Source organism: Ictidomys tridecemlineatus, chromosome 6 (genome assembly GCF_052094955.1).
Source record: "Ictidomys tridecemlineatus isolate mIctTri1 chromosome 6, mIctTri1.hap1, whole genome shotgun sequence".
In the NCBI taxonomy this organism is placed as follows: domain Eukaryota; kingdom Metazoa; phylum Chordata; class Mammalia; order Rodentia; family Sciuridae; genus Ictidomys; species Ictidomys tridecemlineatus.
The window spans coordinates 6,340,947-6,363,122 of record NC_135482.1 but is presented as its reverse complement, the minus strand read 5'-3'; the positions used below and the strand labels follow the sequence as shown (position 1 = coordinate 6,363,122).

Genomic DNA, 22,176 nt, shown 5'->3' with positions numbered 1-22,176 from the left:
CGTGTCAACATGACTGGCGCGCTGTGCGTGATGACGTATAAGGCGTTGATTGGGGGAGCGAACGGAAGTTAGAGCGTACGTGCTGCCCGCCTTCTGTAAAAGTTTATCTCTTCTTTGCTGCAAAGGTAGGCTGGAGGCGCTCTGAGGGTGTTACCTGCCGGCCTGGGCTTTCCTAGCCCAGTTTCATCCAGTCTCGAGCGCCCCGCTAGCCTTGAGGTGGGGCAGCGCCCACCGCCAGTGTGCAAACCTGAGGGTAGAGACAGCCTCTGGACTCCCCTTCTCCGCGGGAGGCGGCATCCGGCCTCGGAGGCCTGCGGGCGTTGGAAATTTCATTAGGCGTGTCTGGCAGAGGGGTTGGGGAAGATTTAGGGGCGGAACGGGGACGTGTGGATCTGCTAGGTAACTGAGTAACCACCGCAGTGCAAATGTGGAGCAGGAGGCGGGACCTCAAGGGTGTGCCCCACGCACGGATCTGAGCTGTTGCCACTGGCCCTAAAGCGTCCGTAAGGGATAGCTAAGGTGAAGCTGCTGGTGGAATGCCCTCCTTGTCCATTTCCCTCTGCATCCCAACGAATGAGAGCTCTCGAGCCAGGGATCCATCCTCCACATTATTAACTAGTAACTCCGAGCTTTTAGAACAGCTCTCAAAAGAGCCTAAAACTCGATATATTTTCTTTAAATTTTCTTGTTACTGATCTAAACTCATTTCACTTAGCAGAAACAATTATGTCAGGGTGGGAGTCTTACTACAAAACCGAGGGCGATGAAGAGGAGGAAGAACAAGAGGAAAGCCCGGAAGCAGGTGGTAAGTGACTTTACCATGTAATACCGTTCTGCATGTGGAAAAACGGACCTTCCCTGCCTCGTCTTCTGCAAGGACGTTGCCTTCTGATGGCCCACCGTTTTATTCCCAAATAATCCGAAATAACTTTCTCCCTTTGAGCTTTGCAGAGCTACCGTAGGCTCTTCTTTATTCTGGTTTTACTCTATGAGACATCTCTAGTTTTAAATTTTTGCTGGGCACTGGTAAATTGATACCTTTTGAGCTCCAGTAAATGACCCTATTCATGGGATCTTTTGTTATCTTACATGACTCAGGTAAGACCCTTTCTCGCCTGAATAAGGAGTTTTATTTATCTCAGAACCTCCGTGTAAAAATACCTTCACACTACAGTAACTTACACTAATGGAAGAGTAAACATTAGCAATGCAGTTTTCAAAAGAGTGATTCCTTTATGGTAGCTCCCAGGTTTGGGAGTATCTGTGTGTGTTCAAGCAACACAATATTATTCAAGTAGTGTATGCAAGCAAAACAGTAACACATAGGGCCAAGGAAGATAAATAAAGGGTACATATAATCCACTAGTTAATTTAATTCCTGGATAGAAAATGTTAGTATTTTTCAATTTCTTTAATAAACAAAATCATAGTATGGGCTGAGGAGGTGGCTCAAATGGTAGCGCACTTGCCTAGCATGCGCAGGGAGCTGGGTTCTATCCTCAGCACCACATAAAAATAAAATAAAGATGTTATGTCCACCGAGAACTAAAAACTAAAACAAACATCATAGTAAATTCATTTTTTAAATTTTTTTTCATTTTTTCCCCAAGGATGGGGATTGAACCCAGGGCCTCAGGCATGCCAGACAGCATTCTACCACTGAGCCACATCCCCAGCCCAATGTTATAGTAAATTTTGTATATGAATTTTTCCTTTTTTTTTTCAATATTTTTTTAGTTGTTGACAGACCATTACTTTATTTATTTATCTATGTGCTGAGAATCAAACCCAGTGCCTCACACATGCTAGACAAGCCCTCTACCATTGAGCTATAAACCCAGCCCCTGTTTTTCTTTATCTTAATAAGATAGATTGCTAAAAGGTAGAATTTATCAGATCAAGGTAGAACTTTTGTTTAAGGCTTTTGACATACATTTTGTTCTCCAAAAGTGGCTAATTAAATTTATTGTATTAAACATGAGCAATGTCAAAAGGGAAGATAATTAGACAAATACCTTTTTATGCAAAAAAAAAAGAAAGAAAGAAAACATCACTGTTGGGCATGGTGGCACACACCTGTAATCCCAATAACTTGGGAGACTGAGGCAGGAAGATTGAAAGTTCAAGACCAGCCTCAGCAATGTAGCAAGGCTCTAATTAACTTAGGGAGAACCTGTCTCAAAAAAAAAAAAAAGGAGTCATGCACAGTGACACTTGTAATCCTAGTGATTTTGGGAGTCTGAGGGAGGAGTATTGCAAGTTCAAAGCCAGCCTCAGTAACTTTGTGAGTCCCTGTCTCAAAATAAGAAAAAGGGCTAGAGATGTTGCTCAGTGGTTAAGCACCTCTACTGTTATATATATAAAAAAAGAACCACTTAAAAAAAATAAGCACATCACTTATGATATAGTCATGCTGAAAAAAGGAAACCTGAATCTGATTAAACCACTCTAGGTCCCTAGTAAGGACAACAGAGTATACTCAAAGATGTGGATGTTACTCTAGACCAAAAGAATGCAATCAGCAAAATCCAGAATATGGAATAGTATATGTGACAAAGCATTCTGGTTATTTAGCAAATAAATTATAAGGAAAAATAGACTGTTTCAATTTTATTTATTTATTTGATTTTTTTTTAATAGAAAGTCAAACTAATGTTTAGGGATTCACACTTAGATAATAAAACTATAATGAAAAATTAAGGAAGTAATTACCAACAGTAAGGATCATGGTTACTTTGTGGGGAGGTGGGCATTGTAATTAGGAGGGAATATATGAAGGACTTCTGGGGTGACCAATAGGACTGATTTTCTTGACACTGATGATTTTTTAAATTTTTATTTATTCATTTTAGTTTTTTTATGAATCTTTTTTTTTTATTTATATATGGTGCTGAGAATTGAACCCAGTGCCTCACACATTGGAGCCAAGTACTTTACCACTGAGCCACAACCCTGGCCCTTGGTGGTTATTTTAAAGATGTTCACCTTATAATAATTCATTAGGTTATATTTTTGCTTTAAGGACTTCTCTGTATTTGTTTCATATTAATGATAAACTTAAATATGAGTACAAGGGTAAATGTTCCTTCCATTTATTTTCCCCATAGGAGAACATAAATATTCAGGAAGAGATAGTTTGATTTTTTTGGTTGATGCCTCCAGGGCCATGTTTGAATCTCAGGGTGAAGATGAATTGACTCCTTTTGATATGAGCATCCAGGTAAGTCTTCCTTTTTTTTTTTTTTTTTTTTCCTTATTTTTTTAGTTGTAGATAGACACAATGCCTTATTATTTATTTATTTTTTTGTGTGGTGCTGAGTGTCGGACCCAGTGCCTTACTCATGCTAGGTGAGCACCCTACTACTGAGCCACAACCATATCTTCCTGTTTTGTTTTGTTTTGTTTGGGTATTGGTGATTGAACCCAGGGGCACTTTACAGCTGAGCTACATCCCCAGGCATTTTTAATTTTTTTTATTTTGAGAAAGGATCTTGCTAAGTTGCTTAGGGCATTGCTAAGTTGCTAAAGCTGGCCTTGAATTTGCCGTCCTCCTGCCTTGGTCTCCCAAGTTATTGGGATTACAGGTGTGTGCCATCATGCCTGGCAAGACTACCTTTTGTTTGATCAAAAAAAAAAATAGCAAAAAAGTATGATATCACTTGCAAAAACATGAACTCTTTGAAAAGTTTGTGAATGTTAAATAGCAATTAGTGTATATTTGCAGCCAAAAACAAAAAGGTAGCAGTGTTGGAGATGAGTCTCATTCTATTCTAGGTTTGAGCTTGGGACTCTAGGAATAAATTGTTCCCACCTTTTGTATTAGCCCTGATAGGATTATAAAGTGCTGCAGTCTGGCTGGGCAAAATAAGCGGGGGTGGGGGGGGTGGGGGGGGTGGGGGGGTGACAAGCAACTTGTGAAGGTTGAAATAGCGGGAGCCCCTTTATTGCAAGACAGTAGAGGTATTTATACCCAACTGATTACACACAGCTTAACTTAATTAACATCATCTAGATATAGCAGTCAGTCATTAAGGAATCTTCATCATCTTAATGGCTCGCTGGCGTTACTTCACAAACCACTCCTCCTGGCAAAGTGCCAGGACCCATCTTGACTTGATTGGTTCTCAACAATAAAGGAAGAAGGAAAGTACTGGCAATTATGGTGTGAAGAAGAGTCCTTTTGGGCTGTAGATGTAGTTCAGTGGTAGAGTATGCACAAGGCCATGGGGTTGGATCCTCAGTTACCAAACAAACAAACTAACCTGTCAAGTGATGTTTGGTAGTTGAATACTACTTGCTGAAAACTGTTACTATAGCAACAAGACAACCCCAATCTTAACATGGGATAAGGACTTGAATAGCCATTTCTCCAGAGCTATACAGGTGGCTAATAAGCACAAGAAAAATGTTTGACAGCTTTAGTCATTAGGGAATGTGAATCCCAACCACAGTGAGGTACCTCTTTATACCCACTAGTATGGCTGTAATTATAGAAAGAAAGAAAGAGAGAGAGAGAGAGAGAAAGAAAGAAAAAGAAAGAAGGAGGGGAGGGGAGGGGAGGGGATATTATGAAAGCTATGTACCTTCTCTCCCAGAAAGATAGCACTCATCATTCTACATGTAATTGCAAAGCGTTCATGGAACACTTTAAGCCCAAAGACCACAAAAGAAAAGGTAGTGTTAGGTTCCAAATAGATGAGAGATTCACCAATAAGCACTATATATATATACACTCACACATTTATTTTTATTTTATTTTTATTTTTTATTTTTGAGAGAGAGAGAGAATTTTTTAATATTTTTCAGTTTTTGGTGGACACAACATCTTTATTTTATTTTTATGTGGTGCTGAGGATCAAACCCAGCGCCCTGCGCATGCAGGCAAGCACATTACCGCTTGAGCTACATCCTCAGCCCAATGTATACATTTAAAAAAATTTTTTTTAATTGTCAATGGACTTTATTTATTTATATGTGGTGCTGAGAATTGAACCCAGTGTCTGACACATTCTAGGCAAATGCTCTACTACTGAGCCATAACCCCAGTCCAAGCATAATATATATTTGTTAACAAGCAATGAAAGAACATTTTCTAAGATTCTGTTTTGTGTTTTTAATTATTAGAATCTAAAAGGAGTTTTTACCAAATTCTTCTAAAAACTTGTAGACTACTGAACAAATAGATTAAAATATTTATAGAAGTAACTACTTGCCATGCAGGTTATTGTCAGTGACTAGCCATAATGTAAGTTTTGCATGTAAGCATAGTCTTGCTTTAGAGGAAGGCCAGTTAGAGGCTCAGGCAGGACATGGAGGGGGTCACCATGATTGGTTTATTCAGCTTTGCAGATTCAGAAACAATTTTATCAATGCCCCAGAATTAAACAGGCCCAAGGTGGACCAACTCTTCTAGGACCTTGTCTACCAGATGTTGATGTTAGTTCATATGGGGGACAGACTTTTCCTGTGACTGAAACACTGATGGCTGTAATTGTGTAATTTTATTTCAAAGTGTACTTTTTGTAGTTATTGATTTGTTTTGGGGTCAGATACATTTATTGTTAATTTAAGCTTTGTAATTACATATGTAAACTGTTTCTTGGTGTCAGAATACTTTAGAAAAGATCAGGTGACCTGTCAGACTCAGTGAGTGACATCAGTAGGATGCACCTCTGATCTTCTGAATCCATTATTGGGCTTTTAAGATTTTATTTTTTAGTTGTGGTTGGACACAATACTTTTATTTTATTTTATTTTAAATATTTATTTTTTAGTTGTAGTTGGACACAATACCTTTATTTTTTTATGTGGTGCTGAGGATCGAACCCAGGGTGTGCACATGCTAGGCGAGTGCTCTACCACTGAGCCACAACCCCAGCCCAATACCTTTATTTATTTATTTTTATGTGGTGCTGAGGATTGAACCCAGGGCCTCACACGTGCTAAGCAGGTGCTCTACTGCTGAGCCACATCTCCAGCCCCATAATTCTCTGTTTTTTTTTTTAGTAGGGACTGCTTTATGGTTTTTTTTTTAAATACCTTTATTTTATTTTATTTTTTTAGTTGTAGTAGGACACAGTACCTTTATTTTATTTATTTATTTTTATGTGGTGCTGAGGATCAAACCTAGTTCGTCACACATGCTAGGTGAGTGCTCTACTGCTGAGCCCCAACCCTAGACCCCTTGTTTTATTTGTTTTTATGTGGTGCTGAGGATTTAACCCAGTGCCTCACATGTATGAGGTAAACACTATTTGAGTGTACTCTGTGAGCCAGAATCCCGCACCCCGCCCCTCCACACCCCTCCCCCCGCTTTTATTTTATTTTATTTTATTTTTTTTGCATTGATGGATTTGAGCCTGGGCCTCATGCATGCCAAGCAATTACTCTGCTGAGCCCACTGAGCTATACCCTATACCTAGGGACTACTTATAAGTCTGTTATATCCATATAGCACTTTGTGTTTTTTTTTTTTTTAAATATTTATTTATTTATTTTTTTAGACAACATCTTTGTATGTGGTGCTGAGGATCGAACCCGGGCCGCACGCATGCCAGGCGAGCGCGCTACCGCTTAAGCCACATCCCCAGCACTTTGTGTTTGTTATAAATTGATGTATATGCCCATCACTCTCTGGTTCAGGAACTTCCTGAAAGTAGGGGTTATGTCTTATACTGTTATGTATAAAATTCAGCTAGGACATGTTAAGTATCTACTATATGCCAGGAACTTATAGAACTTAAATTTAATGGTAAGTAAATATTCATTGAATTTTAATTTTTTCAGTGTGTCCAGAGTGTATATGCCAGTAAGATCATAAGCAGTGATCGAGATCTCTTGGCAGTGGTATTCTATGGTACCAAGAAAGACAAAAATTCAGTGAATTTCAAAAATATTTACGTCTTACAAGAGTTGGATAATCCAGGTCAGTAATGTTCTAAGCTCAGTGTTTCCCTTACGTGAGAATGTCACTACCCTGAACAAAGAGGGGTATGAAGGAGGAAGCAGGTTCCATCTTGTTAAGGAGTCTGCTTTCCTACAAGCGGTCTTTGTGGTAAACAGCTGTGGAGTGAGAAAGGAACCCTGGCCCTTCTGTTACCCTGTGGTGAAGGTGGCCACTGACTCTTCTGGTTTTTCTGTCCATTTGATTCTTTGATTTAATCAGGTGCAAAACGAATGCTGGAACTTGACCAGTTTAAGGGGCAGCAGGGAAAAAAACATTTTCAAGATCTAATTGGCCATGGATCTGACTACTCATTGAGTGAAGTGCTGTGGGTCTGTGCCAACCTCTTTAGCAATGTCCAGTTCAAGATGAGTCATAAGAGGATCATGCTGTTCACCAATGAAGATGACCCCCATGGCAATGACAGTGCCAAAGCCAGCCGGGCCAGGACCAAAGCTGGCGATCTCCGTGACACAGGTGGGCGTTTTTCTTATTCTTTTAAATTGGCACTTAATTTTATTGCTTTCTTTATAGCTGATCTCAAGCATTTGCTTTTCACCATCCAGAGTCAAATGAAAGAATAATATGAAGCCAGGGGAAGACACCTGTGAAACATTAACACTGAAAATGGCCAATCTCAGCTGTTCTAGTTCTACAGGCTGAGGTGGGAGGATCACTTGAGCACATGAGTATGAGGCCAGTCTGATCAACATAGTGGACCCAGTCTCAAAAAAAAGAATAAAGAAAATGACCTTACTACACTGTCTGAAGGACTTTAGAGCCCTTGAGCTTGCCACCAGAGCAAGCTTATCTTGACTTTTTTTTTTTAACTGAGATTTGAACCCAGGTGTGTTCTACCACTGAGTTACATCTCTAGCCCTTAATTTTTATTTCTTTTGAGGCAGAGTCTTGCTAGGTTGCCATGGATGTCTTCAAACTTGAAATTCTTGTGGCTCAGCCTCCTGAGTGGCTGGGATTACAGGCTTGGGCCACCATATCCTGCACTTGTCTTGATTTTAACACTACCTTGAATGAGGTTATTTGAATAAGTTGTCTCAAGTAAATATAACAGCTAATTTATTTAGCCACTTTCTCTCTAATTCCTGAAATTGTTAAAATCAATCTAATTTGGTGGGGGGCGCTTTTAAAAGCGTTTGAATTTAACTGAAAAGAATCTTCAAGTTGGACATGGTGGTGCATGCCTATAGTCCTAGCTACTCAAAAGGGTGAGGCAGAAGATTGCTTGAGTTCTTGAATCTGGGGCCAGCCTGGGCAACATAGTGAGATCCCCTTCTCTTTTAAAAAAAAAAAAAAAAAAATTCAAATTTTCTAAATTCTTTTTTCTTCCTCATTTTTGTCTGTGTACCAGGAATCTTCCTTGACTTGATGCACCTGAAGAAACATGGGGGCTTTGATATATCCTTGTTCTACAGAGATATCATCAGCATAGCAGAGGATGAGGATCTCGGGGTTCACTTTGAGGAATCAAGCAAGTTGGAAGACCTATTGAGGAAAGTTCGTGCCAAGGAGACCAAGAAGCGAGTGCTGTCCAGGTGAGCACTAAGCCAGGGTTGCTGCCCCCAGGTCCCCAAGCAAATCACCAGTAATGTTTTGCTTTGACATCCCTGGGCTGTGCTATTGTCTTGCTGTGTTTCTTCAGAATATCAGCTTCATGAAGGATAGCACTGTCTGATTGCTTCTCCAGAAGAGCACAGTCCTCCATTTCCTTGTGGCCTAAGTGAATCCTCAGCTGTACTCACTAATACACTCTTTGCTTTCTTCTGTGTTGGTGATGATAGTAACACCCAACTCATTAGATTATTTTGAGGAATAAATGGAAAACAAAATGTATCAAACAGGTTATATGGAGCAAAACCTCAATAAATGTTTGTTATCATCATTGTTAAAAGTGTATATTCTAGAGGCTGAGGCAGGAATATCCCAAGTTTGAGGCCAGCCTCAGCAATATAGCAAGACCTTATCTTAAAACAAAAAAAAAAATAAAAAAGAGGCTAGAGTTGTGGCTCAGCGGTAGAGTACTCACCTAGCACATGCAAGGCACTGGGTTCAATCCTCAGCACCACATAAAAATAAATAAAATAAAGATATGGTGTCCAACTACAACTGAAAAAAAATCATTAAAAAAATAAAAAGGACTGAGGATGTAGCTCAGTGGTAAATCATCCCTTGGTTCAAACCTCAGTACCACAGACACAAACAAAAAAAATTGTCTTAATTTAGTCAGTCATGGTGGCCTATGCCTATAATCCTAACTGCTCATAGGCTGGGGCAGGAGGATCTCAAGTTTGAGGCTAGCTTAGCAAAACTCTGTCTCAAAGGAAAACATAAAAAGGGCTGGAGATGTAGCTCAGTGGTTGAGTGCTTGTCTAGCATGCACAAGGCCCTGGGTTGAATCCTCAGTACCAAAAGACAACAAAAATGTATTATTCTGATTTCTTGTAAACTTGAGTCCAATAGGAACCAGACTGTTAGATTGTCTTCTTTTGAAGAGTCTTCATATTAATGCTAAGGGCTTCTCAGTGTTTCTTCCTAAGGAGAATGCCTCTTTTGTTTGCTTTTTTTTTTTTTTTTTTTTGCAGTGCTGGAAATGGAACCCTATGTTAGGCAGGTGTTCTTCCACTGAAGCTACCTGCCGCTGCCCCAGGCTTCCTTTTAGACTGGCTTCTAAATATAGGACATAACACTTGGTAATTTTTGAGAGTTTACTGACTTTTTTTTTTTTTTTTTTTTTTTTTTTTTGAGTGTTGGGGATCAAACTCAGGGTCCTGGTGCATGCTAGGGACATATTCTATTACTGAGTTACATCCCTGTTTCCAATAGTACATTCTTTATCATTATCCTAAGTAGTTAATATACTTTGAAACTAATTTTTGTGGTGGACTTTGAGAGGATATTATAGCAAATTCCATTGTAGTATTATTATTTTTTTTAAGAGAGAGAGAGAATTTTTTTTAATATTTTTTAGTTTTCGGCAGACACAACATCTTTGTTTGTATGTGGTGCTGAGGATTGAACCCGGGCCGCACGCATGCCAGGCAAGTGCACTACCGCTTGAGCCACATCTCCAGCCCTCCATTGTATTATTAAAATGCATTTAGAACTTGCTTAGGGTTACTGTGGTGAATAAAGCAAATTGAAATTTAAATGTCTTAAAGGAATTGCAGATGGGAAAATACATAATTTTTTTTTTTTTTTTCTGATACTGGGTATTGAACCAAGGAGTATTTTACCACTTTACCCCTGAGCTACATCCTAACCTGTTTTTTAAAATTTTTTATTTGGAAAAGAGTCTTTCTGAGTTGGTTAGGGTCTCACTAAGTTGCTGAGGCTGAACCAGATGTGGTGGCTCATGCCTGTAATTCCAGTGGCTCGGGAGGCTGAGGCAGGAGGATCACAGGTTTGAAGTCAGCCTCAGAAACATCAAAGAGGCTGTAAGCAACCTGGTGAGACCCTGTACCAAAATAAAAAATCAATCGAGTTGGGGATGTAACCCAGTGTGACCCAGTGGTTAAGCCCTGTAGAGTTCAATCCCTGGAACAAAAAAAAAAAAAAGAAGTTGCTGAGTCTGGCCTTGAAATTGCAATCCTCCTGCCCTAGCCTCCTAAACTGCCAGGATTATAGGCATGGGCTACCATGCCTGATTTTATACAGTCTTTGAGTCCATGCTTTCATTTTTCTCTCAGGTTAAAGTTTAAGCTCAACAAGGATATAGCACTCACTGTAGGCATTTATAACTTGGTCCAGAAGGCTAACAAGCCTTTTCCAATAAAGCTCTATCGGGAAACAAATGAACCAGTGAAAACCAAGACCCGGACATTTAATGTAAATACAGGCAGTTTGCTCCTGCCTAGTGATACCAAGAGATCTCAGGTATGTAGATGTGCTTTCTTACCAAATTTTCTCCTGTTGAAGAGTTAACAGGGAGGGAAGACAGTAATTAGCCTAACCAGTTAAATTATTTCCATGTGTGTGTCTTTGTATTTAAGATATTGGGGCTGGGGTTGTAACTCAGTGGTAGAGCGCTTGTCTCACAGGCGTGAGGCCCTGGGTTCGATCCTCAGCATCACATTAAAATAAATAAACAAAATAAAGGTATTGTGTACAACTAAAAAATAAATATATATTTTTAAAAGATATTGTGTCCATCTACAACTAAAAAAATATTTTAAAAAAAGATATTAAGAATCAGGGCTGGGCGCTGGGGTTGTGGCTCAGCGGTAGAATACTCACCTAGAACATGCGGGTCCCTGGGTTTGATCCTCAGCACCACATAAAAATAAAAGGGGCTGGGGATGTGGCTCAAGCGGTATCGCGCTCGCCTGGCATGCGTGCGGCCCGGTTTCGATCCTCAGCACCACATACCAACAAAGATGTTGTGTCCGCCAAAAACTAACTAACTAAATAAATATTTAAAAAAAAAAAAAATCCCTCCCCCCCTCTCTTTAAAAAATAAAGGTATTGTGTCCAACTACAACTAAAATAAAATATTTAAAAAAAAAAAAAAAACAGGGCTGAGGATGTAGTTCAGTGTTAGAGCTTTTGCCTAACACGTGCCAGGCCCTGAGTTCAATCCCTAACACTGTAAAAAAGAAAAGAAAAAGACAAGAGATATTACACTTTGGAACTATGGCATATGAATCAGTGAGATCCTGAGAGCTAGGGAGTTAAGCAGCCCCAGTATTGGTAAGAAGTGGCAGTGGAAGCTTCGGCTATTGACCACTCAGCACATGCTGCACTAACAGTCTAATTCCCTGATAAAGTACAATGGCAGAAAGTGTTTCCTAGTTAACTAGGGAGACGAGAAATTAGTGACATGTTACATTTGAGGTGGACTTTTTTAAAGAGAATTTCTTTTTGCTAGACTATTATAACATTTCCCTTACTTTGAAATGACACACATCTGCCTTTCTGAACCTGAACTATAGTACAAAACATTGTCCTTTCTCATCTTCTCACCCATATTCAATCTATAGAAGGATTTGACATTGAAAATTAAAATTGAATGAGTCATCCTTTTTTTTTTTTAATCACACTAAATGTGTGTGTGTGTGCGCGTGCACTCATGTGTCTGCCTTCCACATTGAGACCTAACCTGGTACCTTTATATGTTAGGGATGGGGCTGGGAGCTCAATACATGTTAAGTAAGGGAAGGAATAAATACCTGAAGAATATGGCCTTTGGCATTGGAAAGATCTGGGTTTAAAGCCCAATGCAGTTGTATAACCTGGAATGTTACCCAACCATTGGGCTTTAGTTTACTCATTGGTTGAACAATTTGCAGTGCTGGGTGGAACTAAGGTTTCTTAAATGCTAGGCAAGTGCTATACCACTTAGCTAAATCCATAGCCCTTGTTCAGTTGTTTTAATTTTAATTTTTTGGGGGGGTATTGGGGATTGAATTCAGGGGCACTCAACCATCGAGTCACATCCCCAGCCATATTTTGTATTTTATTTAGAGATAGGGTCTCACTGAGTTGCTTAGTGCCTCACATTTGCTGGGGCTGGCTTTGCAATCATGATCCTCCTTCCCTTAGCCTCCCAAGCCACTGGGATTACAGATGTGTGCCATTGTGTCTGGCCCTTGCTTAGTTTTTAACATTTACTTCCTGGGATTGTTACAGAACATAAATTAGATGACAAACCAAAGTACCTGGCAGTCACTCAGTAAATACTAATTCCCTGTTGTAAGAAGAGATGCACTGGTAAGCCATCTTCTTGCTTAAAGAGAGCTGACTTTAACTTGTTAGTATCCTGTGCACCAGTTTGCATTTTCATGTAGCCTCTATGCTTCTTTCCTGTAGACCTATGGGAGTCGTCAGATTGTACTAGAGAAAGAGGAAACGGAAGAGCTGAAGCGGTTTGATGAGCCAGGTTTGATTCTCCTTGGCTTTAAGCCCTTGCTAATGCTGAAGAAGCACCATTACCTGCGGCCCTCCCTGTTCGTTTACCCTGAGGAGTCCCTGGTAAACGGTAAGTAGCATAGGCCAAGAATAAATGAAGGACTCTTGACACAGGACAAGTTTATTGAGCCGCATTTCCTGAATGGGTACTGCTTGGATACTGATTAGGAGATGTTAATGGGATATTTTGGAAGTGTTTTTTGTTCAAATTTTGGATATCTGGGACTAAACAAAGTTAAAGAGATTTTTTTTCAGGACCCTTAGTATATTGACATGTATTGTGAAAATCCAGGAGGGGCTATGAAATTGAAGATTTTAAAAACATTTTCCTGTGGAATTATTTGAGGCATCAGACAAGAGAGCAAAAAAACTCAAAAGCTCCCACAGCCTTTTCTCTGTTAGTGGCCATTAAAGATGATGTGGCTAGGCACAGTGACTCACTCCTGTAATCCCAGCAACTTGGGAGGCTGAGGCAGGAGGATAAAAAGGAAGACGCTAAGCAACTCAGGGAGACCCTGTCTCTAAAGAAAATACAAAATAGGGCTGGGGATGTGGCTTAGTGGTTGAATGCTCCTGAGGTCAATCCTTGGTACCCTAACCCCTCAAAAAAAAGGAAAAAAAACCCATCTTTTTGATGTGAACTCTGCCATTATGTGTACTGGTTCTTTCCAGACCTCTGTTCCTTTGTTCAGTAGGAACCCCCCAACCCTCCCACCCCCAGTTTGGACCCGATTAAGTTTTCCTTAGTGTTTGGAGCTCATGTTGTTAGCCTAATGTCAGTAAAGTGAACTGACCTTAATAATTCACACTCCTAAAGAGCGTGTTTGAGGATTCCAACCCTGATTCTTTTCCTTTCTGTGCCTCTGTTGCCCCCCACATTTCCTTCATCTCTTGCTCCCACACCCTTTACCTATGGAAATATCTTTAAAGAAAATGGAAGAGAAATCATGAGACCTTTGTTTTCTAGGGAGCTCAACCCTGTTTAGTGCTCTGCTTACCAAGTGTCTGGAGAAGGCAGTCTTAGCAGTATGCAGATACACACCCCGCAAGAACACCCCCCCTTATTTTGTGGCTTTGGTGCCACAGGAAGAAGAGCTAGATGACCAGAAAATTCAAGTGACTCCTCCAGGTACGTAACAGATTTCCAGGGCTCCTGAACTTTGCCCATTTTTGGAATCCCTCTTGAGGTCCTGATTCAGGCCTGCTGAATCACAGTTCCCAGGAAAAAGGCCTGGGAAACAGGTATTTTTAAGTTTCTTAGGTGAACGATGTGCAACTAGGTGAGGCCACTACATACAGTTTGGTTGAACAGTGCACAGTATGTCTGGCTGTTCATGGCTGGTCCATAGTTAGGGTTGAGAATTGTCTACATTTGGACTATTTGCAGGTTACTGACAGAAGTTCAAGGCCTCACTGCTGACACCTTTTCTTTATTGAAAGCCATGTTTGTTACCCCTTGTAATGCTTAATGTTTGATTTGTCTCCTATATATTCACCGTGGTGGTGGAAAGAACATGGAGTTTGAAGTCAGGCTTGACTTTGTCCTTTGCTTGAGTGTCTGAAAGTTTGTTTCCTTTATTTCAGATCCATGTCTGCCACTTGTTAGCTAGCTACATGGCAGATAGCTTAAGCTTTCTATTTATATTCTTTATCTTAGAGATGGGAATTCTGGAACATCTTTCCCTTAATATTGTTTTACCTCTGAGATAAGTTACTACTATGTAAGTTCCAGGGCTGAGAGATGTAGTTCCATGTAGAGTTACTGGCCAGCGTGCATGAGGCCCTGCACCGTGATGGTGCTGGTGATGGTGGTGGTGATGGTGGTAATGGTGGTGGTGATGATGATGTGAAGTGCCTAGCACAAAGTAGTTGGCCCATGGTAGTCTACCTTCTCTAGCCATGTGGATAAAATTAACTTTAAAAAGTAATCATTAGATATATTTTTAATCCTGGTTATCAGAATAGTCAGTTTTAAGCTATTACCTCTCGACTCCAAATTCACCCTGTTAGGGTTTGTGCTCCTAAGGCTGAGATTGTTCAAACCCAGGTAGCTCTCAGGCTGTGTCAATAGTAGCTGCTAGAGGGAGGCCAGAGGGCAAGTGAAGGAAAGAGACTTATTTCTTCTTGTGGGCTCAATGCTGTCAGCATTGCCAGCAAGGATCCTTCATCTGGGGGCAATTCATTATAGTGTCTAGATTTTTCAATCCTTCTAGAACCAGCCAGTAACTCTACCAAGATCACCCTAATAATCTTTATCCCTCCCTTTTTTATTTTTAACCAGGTGTTGGAGGGTAGAGAGAAAAAGGAAAGACATTGAAGCTCAGAGGAGCTGGAAGTTAGCCCTCAGTGGGGAGGCACTCTAGCTGGTTCTAGATATATCAGAAAAACTGGAGAGGGACTGAGGATGTAGTCTAGAGGGAGAATGCATGTTCAGCATTCTTGGGTTCTGTTGCTAGCACCAAGAAAAAAAAGATGGGGACTTGTGCCAGGTACCTCTGCTGTCAGGTACAGAGTTTTTCCTTGCTGGGGCAATATAGACAGGAGCAGTGAATATATAGCAAGGAATATCTCTCTTGCCTTCTGTTCTTCCTCTGGAGTCACAGCATCCTAGGCAACCAGGTGTCAGCTGGTAAAGGAGAAATGAGATTTGCAGGGCCCTAGTCATAGTATTGCAGGACATAGAGGTTGAATTTGGAACTGAGACAGACAGCTACAAAACAAATTTCAGAAAACCTACCTCCTTTTTTAGGCTTTCAGCTTGTCTTCCTACCTTATGCTGATGATAAACGGAAAGTGCCTTTTACTGAAAAAGTCATGGCCAACCCTGAACAGATAGACAAGATGAAAGCCATTGTTCAGAAGCTGCGCTTCAAATACAGGTGAGCACTCAGCAGTCTTGACCTTCTTCGGGAGGACCTTCTGCGTTGAGTCAACAGAAATTCAAGGTAGCCAGGCATGGCAGCACCTGCCTATAATCTAGCCACTCACCAGACTGAGTCAGGAAGATCACAAGTTTGAGGCCAGCCTGGGCAACTTAGTGAAAGCCCCCATTTCAAAATAAAAATTTTAAAACGTTGGGGCTGGGCACATAGCTCAGTGGTAGAGCACTTACCTAGCATTCTCAAGTCCCTGGGTTCTATCTCTAGTACCAAGAGACCAAAAAAAAAAAAAAAAAGAAAGAAAGAAAGTAAGTTCAAGTTAGGCATAGGCCATGAGAATATGATTTTATCCTTTTTAGTTAACTGGTAAATTGTGACTTCTTGTTGAGAACTTGTAAAAAGCTGCATGGAGAATGGAAGTTCTAATCATACTGAAGACACTGGGAGTGTGCTTGTAGACTTAGAAAGTCAGATTAGTTGGTTGAACAAGTTCAAAAACTAGCAGTAGGGGAAGATTCTTAGTTGGTTTTCTCCTTGATTATGTTTGTTGTCACCCAGTGAGAAATTGTTACAGGCTTTAAAGAATAATTATGTAATTTGAATAATTTTGTTTTACGCACATGATAGACCATCTTTTAAAAGCTTGCATGTTGTAACACCACACATAATATTTTTCACATCTTTGTTTTTTTAATATTTATTATTTTTTAGTTTAGTTAAACACATTATCTTTATTTCATTCTTATGTGGTGCTGAGGATCGAACCCAGGACCTCACATGTGCTAGTCGAACGCTCTACCGCTGAGCCACAATCCCAGCCCCTCACATCTTTGTTTTTTATTATTTTTTTGCAGCGGGTACTGGAGATTGAACCTAGGGGTGCTTAACCATTGAGCCATATCCCTAGCCCTATTTTATATTTCATTTACATAGGGTCTCACTGAGTTGCTTAACACCCCACTTTTGCTGAGCCATTGGGATTACAGGCATGTACCACTGCACCTGGCACATCTTTATATTTTTTTAATATTTATTTTATTATGGTAAGAACACTTAACATGAGAGTACCTTCTTAACAGATTTCCATTTGGCATTATTAACTATAGGCACAATGTTGTTCAGATCTGCATTTTTGTTCTAACAGATCTCTAGTACTTATTTTCCTTGCATAATGGAAACTTATACATGTTAATTAGAAATTCTCAACTTTCCCTGCCTTTACCCCTAGCAAATGCCATTCAGCTCTCTGTGTCTATGAGTTTGACTATTTTAGATACTTCATTTAAGTAGGCAATATTTGTCCTTCTGTGACACTGGGTTACTTCCCTTAGCACTATGTCCTCAAGATTCTTGCTTCATGCATTGCTGGGGATTGAACCCATGGTCTTGTGCATACTTGGCAAATGGTCTACCACTGAGTCCCAGCCACAGCTGTAATCTTTCTTTTGTTATTCATATGAACCTTGAAAGCTTGGATTTGTTTTCATTTTATAGATGAAGAAAAAGGGTTACACCAGGCATGATGGTACATACCTGTAGTGCTAGCACTCAGGAGACTAAGGCAAGAGGATTGTTTGAGCCCAGGAGTTGAAGACAGTGAGACCCTGTCTGGAGGAGGTGAGAAAGGAAAGAAAAAGATAAAGAAACTGAGACTTACAAGGGCAAAACATCTTGCTAGGACTCACCCAACTAGAAAGAGATGGAGCCCATTCAGCTTTACAACTGTCTAGATTCACACCCTCTTTTTAAAATTTTTTTTTTTTAGCTATATTTTTGTGTATGTGTGGTGCTGATGATCGAACCCAGTGCCTCATGCATGCTAGGCAAGCACTCTACCACTGAACCATAATCCCAGCCCTAGATTCATGGCCTCTTTACCCCCATTCCACTGCTACTGCATACAAGAAGAAAGTACACTCAGGATTCTGAATCTCCCTCTCCCCACCATCCATCCTTTGTCTTTCCTCTGTATTTACACAGCCCTACCTCTTCTTGTTCTGGTTCTGGCCATGGTGTCCAGTGACAGGGAGCAGGTTCGCTTTGAAGTTAACTTTTGGATCTCTAGCATTAGATAAAATCAGCGAGAGAAGTTGGTTTGTGACAGGATTCCCAAATATTTTACTTGGAATGTTTTTTCAGCTGGATTTCTTTAATTTTATTATTTGGTTTCATTTTTAAAATGTTTAACTTGTTATATTTTGATTTGTTAATGTTATTCTCATTGTTTTAACAGAAGTGACAGCTTTGAAAACCCAGTGCTGCAGCAGCACTTCAGGAATCTGGAGGCCTTGGCTTTGGATTTGATGGAGCCTGAACAGGCAGTAGATCTGACATGTAAGAATGTTGGACTGACTCAAGAAGTCGTTTTTACTGGAGGCCTTCTTTTTGATTTCTCTCTGATCTAGTAAAGTGGATGCATTGCCTAACTCTCTAGAGACTGAACACCATCATCTAGGCTATCTGCTTGAGAGATTTTTCTAGACCTGATTAGAATGCCGGGAATGATTCTGCAGTGAGACGAGGAGAGAGTGCCAGGCTCCTGAAACCTGCTTCTGAACTAGGCCACCTCATGCCTGCATGTTGGTGGAAGTTCAATAACATAATATTTATCAAGTGCCTACCATGTCCCTGAACTGTTGTCCTATGTGTTGACCCATTTAATATTTGTAAGTATGAGGTAGGGGCTTTAGTTGTCCTGATTTTACAGAGAAGGGAGTGTTTTGCCCCATGTGCAGATACTTAATTGTGAGTGGTGCTTCCAGGCTCAGAACCCAGTGACTCCTGCCTGAGCCTGGGCACTGCCCTCTGTGCTATTGCCTCTCCATCAGACTGTGCATGCTCTGCCATGAGAAAAGCCAACTTATTACCAGCTTTGCCTTGGCTTTCCAAGTGGGGCTTCTCTGACCTTGCTGTAGTCCCCTTCTGATTGTGATTCTCTTACCTATCTGTAAGAGGACCCAGGAAGTTTAGTGGCACAAGTAAATAACCACAGGAAGCAGATTGACTTTAATGAAGATTTGTACCAGGGTTAGAAAGATGAGAACAACTGGCTGGGCCACTCAGCTTCCATGTTATTCATGATCTTCTATACCAGGCACAAGTTTGTCATGACTGTGTAGCCACATCTGGCAGAAGAGAAACACTTGAGTTAAGCAGCCCTTCTTTTCCTGTAAGGCCTTAGGCAATAAGAAGTATAGTCATCTTTCCATATCCTTGGGTTTCTCATACATTGATTAAGCCAACCATGGATCAGAAATATTTGCAAAAAATTGCTTCTGTGTTGAACATGGATGTGTCATTTTCCCTTAAATAACACAGTAAAACAACAATGTATTTATGTAGCATTTCCATTGTATCAGGTATTATAAGTAATCTGGAGATGTTTCAAAGTATACATGAAGATGTGTGTAGGTTATATGCAACTACTACAGCATTTTAAATAAGGGATGTGAGCATCTGAGGGTTTTGGTTATCTGCATGGGTCCTGAACCATCTCCAGTGGATACCACAGGACACTGAACTTGGAAAATGCTGACAGGACTTTATTGAGTGTTTTCATGTCCAGGTCAGCTGCTTTGAAGCAGGCCCTTCCCCTCACCCTTCATCCCAGCAGTTAGGTTCTCTCTCCTCTCTTCTCCTAGAGTTACAACTGGACAGGACACTGGAATACAATACTCACCTGGCCACTCTTCTGTATTTTCATTTTTCTAGTGCCCAAGGTTGAAGCAATGAATAAAAGACTGGGCTCCCTGGTAGATGAGTTTAAGGAACTCGTCTACCCACCAGATTACAATCCTGAGGATAAAGTTAGCAAGCGAAAACAAGGTAAGGAACTTGCTGTGGACATGCAGTGGGTTCTTTTGAAAAGTTGTCTTCATGGTCTTATCACAGAGGGAGGGTAATGGACTTTCAGAAATTTTTAAACCAGCTGGGCATCATGGCACATGCTTGTAATGCCAGCTACATGGAAGGCTGGGGCAGGAGGATTGCAAGTTCAAGGCCAGCCTCAGCAACTTAGTGAGACCCTATCTCTAGATGGGGCTGGGGATGTAGCTCGGTGGTAGAGTGCTTGCCTAATGTGTGAGGTCCTGGGTTCCATCCCTAATACTGCAGAAATTTGTCCCCTGCTGGGCACGGTGACACACACCTATAATCCAAGCTGCTCAGGAGGCTGAGATAGGAGGATCATGAGTTCAAAGCCAGCCTCAGCAAAAGTGAATTGCTAAGCAACTCAAACCCTGTCTCTAAATAAAATAAAAAATAGGGCTGGGGCTGTGGCCCAGTGGCTGAGTGCTCCCGAGTTCCATCCCTGATACCCAGCCCCCCCAAAAAAATTATCTCCTGAAAAAGTGATACATAGATACCAAACCCAAGAAGGGATCATGTTTTCGTATAATCTCACCAATTCTGGACTTTATAACTATTTTAAGATATTTATACAAAAATTGGTAAAGATACAGAGATGTGAAAAATTGTGCTCTAAATGCATAATAAGAATTGTAATGCATTCTGTGTCTCATATAAATTAAAAAAATTTAAAAAATTGGTAAAGAGAAAATTATGTCCTGATTGTTTTATAATTCTGCAGATATGAGATGTAGCTTTTTTTTTTTTGGTTGTAGGGTTGTAGATGGACACAATACCTTTATTTTATTTACTTACTTTTATGTGGTGCTGAGGATATGAGGATAGAACCCAGTGCCTCACATGTGCTAGGCAAGCGCTCTACCACTGAACTATAACCCCTGCCCGAAATATAATTTCACTGGACTGTTTTTTTAAATGTGTACTTCCTGTTCTTGGCATTTACCATTTTTTCTATTGGACTATCCTTTTTCTTACCTGGGAATCCAACATTTTCTTACTATGAGACTCACGTTTATGGAACCGGCACCTGGTGCACAGTCACCATTTTGGAATAGTTGTCTTAGATTGTAATCTTTTGGGCTCTCTTGGTCAACTAAAGCCAGACTTGGGCATTGTTTACCTGACAAATGAGGAAAGGGCGCCACAAGAGGGTAGGTGGTTGCCATGGTGCTTTCTCCCTTTTGCATTAGGAGTGACTCCTGTAGTGCCCTGGGAACCCACTGGCAGAGCTCCTCACATGCTGACCGTGGGTTAGTGACGATGTACTTGTCTGCATGTTCTTATCACCTGGTGCCTTGAAACTTAGTGTTTGTAAATACTTCCCCATTTACAAACACTTTTTCTTTTCTTTTTTTGTGATGCTGGAGGGTCAGAGCCTTGAACTTGCTGAGAAAGCACCCTACCACTGAGCTATGTCCCTAGCTGCTGTAAGTGCTTTTTTTTTTTTTTTTTTTTTTTAATATTTATTTTGTAGTTGTAGTTGGACACAATACCTTTGTTTTATTTATTTATTTTTATGTGATACTGAGGATTGAACCCAGGGCCTCACACATGCAAGGCAAGTGCTTTACCACTGAGCCACAACCCCAGCCCCCTGTAAGTGCTTTTTGAAGGAAAAATGGGAGGCAACTATTTGCTCACCCAGAGTAATTGTTTTGGGTAAACTCGTGATATTCATACTGCTGGAAACTCCCTTCTAGGTATTAGTTACATTTTTTATTATATCAATAAATAAAGGTGTCTTGTCAAGATACCTGTCTTCCCCCATATACTGTAGGTAGGCATCATAGCTTTATGAAAAATGGTTCACTGTAGCCTAAATCCTAAGGGGCCCCATTATGTGCAGCTGGGATGCCGCTGGTAGCACATTTAGTTCTTCTCTCCTGACCCTTTTCCCCAGATGATGGAGTTTCTGGAAGTAAAAAGCCCAAAATGGAGGTATCTGAAGAGGAGCTGAAGGCCCACATTGCCAAGGGGACGCTGGGCAAGCTCACGGTGCCCATGCTGAAGGAGGCCTGCAGGGTGTATGGGCTGAAGGGTGGGCTGAAGAAGCAGGAGCTGCTGGCTGCTCTCACTGAGCACTTCCAGAAGGACTGATGCTGACCATACACCCTCCCCGTGGTGAAGTTGCCTGCTTTTGTTTTCACCAAGTTAAAGGTGTTTTTCCTGAGCTGGGAGGAGTTGCCTTGCAGAAGCTGAGGACTTTACATTTGAAACTTGTTGGCACAGAGACCACATGGCTCTCTCACTTGGCTTATGCCTTACTCTATGTGAATAAAGAACCTTGACTTTGTACTGTGTACTGCTCTTTAGAGTGAAGGAGAAAGGTATGTCTGCCTTGCATCCAGAGAGCACTGGCCATCAGCTCTGAGCTTAATTTTCTCTCCTACTGGGAACACACATCGTGATGGAAACAGAAACCAAAAACAGAAGGGATGGGGAAGGATGTCACAGTCCAGGTCATATAAACATACAGGTGCTTCAGGAATGACAAGCCTTAGCAAGATTCACTCTCCCCATCCCTGTCCTCCCACTTGTTTTCCTTCAAACATGCTGTATACTAAG

At 40.8% G+C, this 22,176-nt stretch overlaps 1 protein-coding gene across 9 annotated transcripts; it reads left to right on the top strand.

The window, feature by feature from the left end:
• The first annotated feature begins 12 nt into the window (after positions 1 to 12).
• Xrcc6 (X-ray repair cross complementing 6) lies at positions 13 to 21,904 on the top strand. 9 transcript variants are annotated; one of them, XM_078052671.1, is made up of 15 exons: positions 14 to 125; positions 716 to 805; positions 3,108 to 3,220; positions 6,787 to 6,925; positions 7,166 to 7,420; positions 8,313 to 8,496; positions 10,648 to 10,834; positions 12,767 to 12,935; positions 13,833 to 13,994; positions 15,615 to 15,744; positions 17,978 to 18,078; positions 19,456 to 19,569; positions 20,802 to 20,861; positions 20,985 to 21,038; positions 21,512 to 21,544. In XM_078052671.1, the coding sequence occupies exons 2-14, from the start codon at positions 727 to 729 to the stop codon at positions 20,990 to 20,992; spliced, it is 1,701 nt and encodes a 566-aa protein (XP_077908797.1). In that variant the 5' UTR covers positions 14 to 125; positions 716 to 726; the 3' UTR covers positions 20,993 to 21,038; positions 21,512 to 21,544. The 9 variants fall into 9 exon arrangements, with proteins under 9 accessions (XP_013212791.1, XP_077908797.1, XP_077908796.1 ...); XM_078052670.1 differs by having other exon boundaries at positions 20,979 to 21,038; XM_078052672.1 differs by lacking the exon at positions 20,802 to 20,861 and having other exon boundaries at positions 20,979 to 21,038.
• The last annotated feature ends 272 nt before the right edge of the window (positions 21,905 to 22,176 follow it).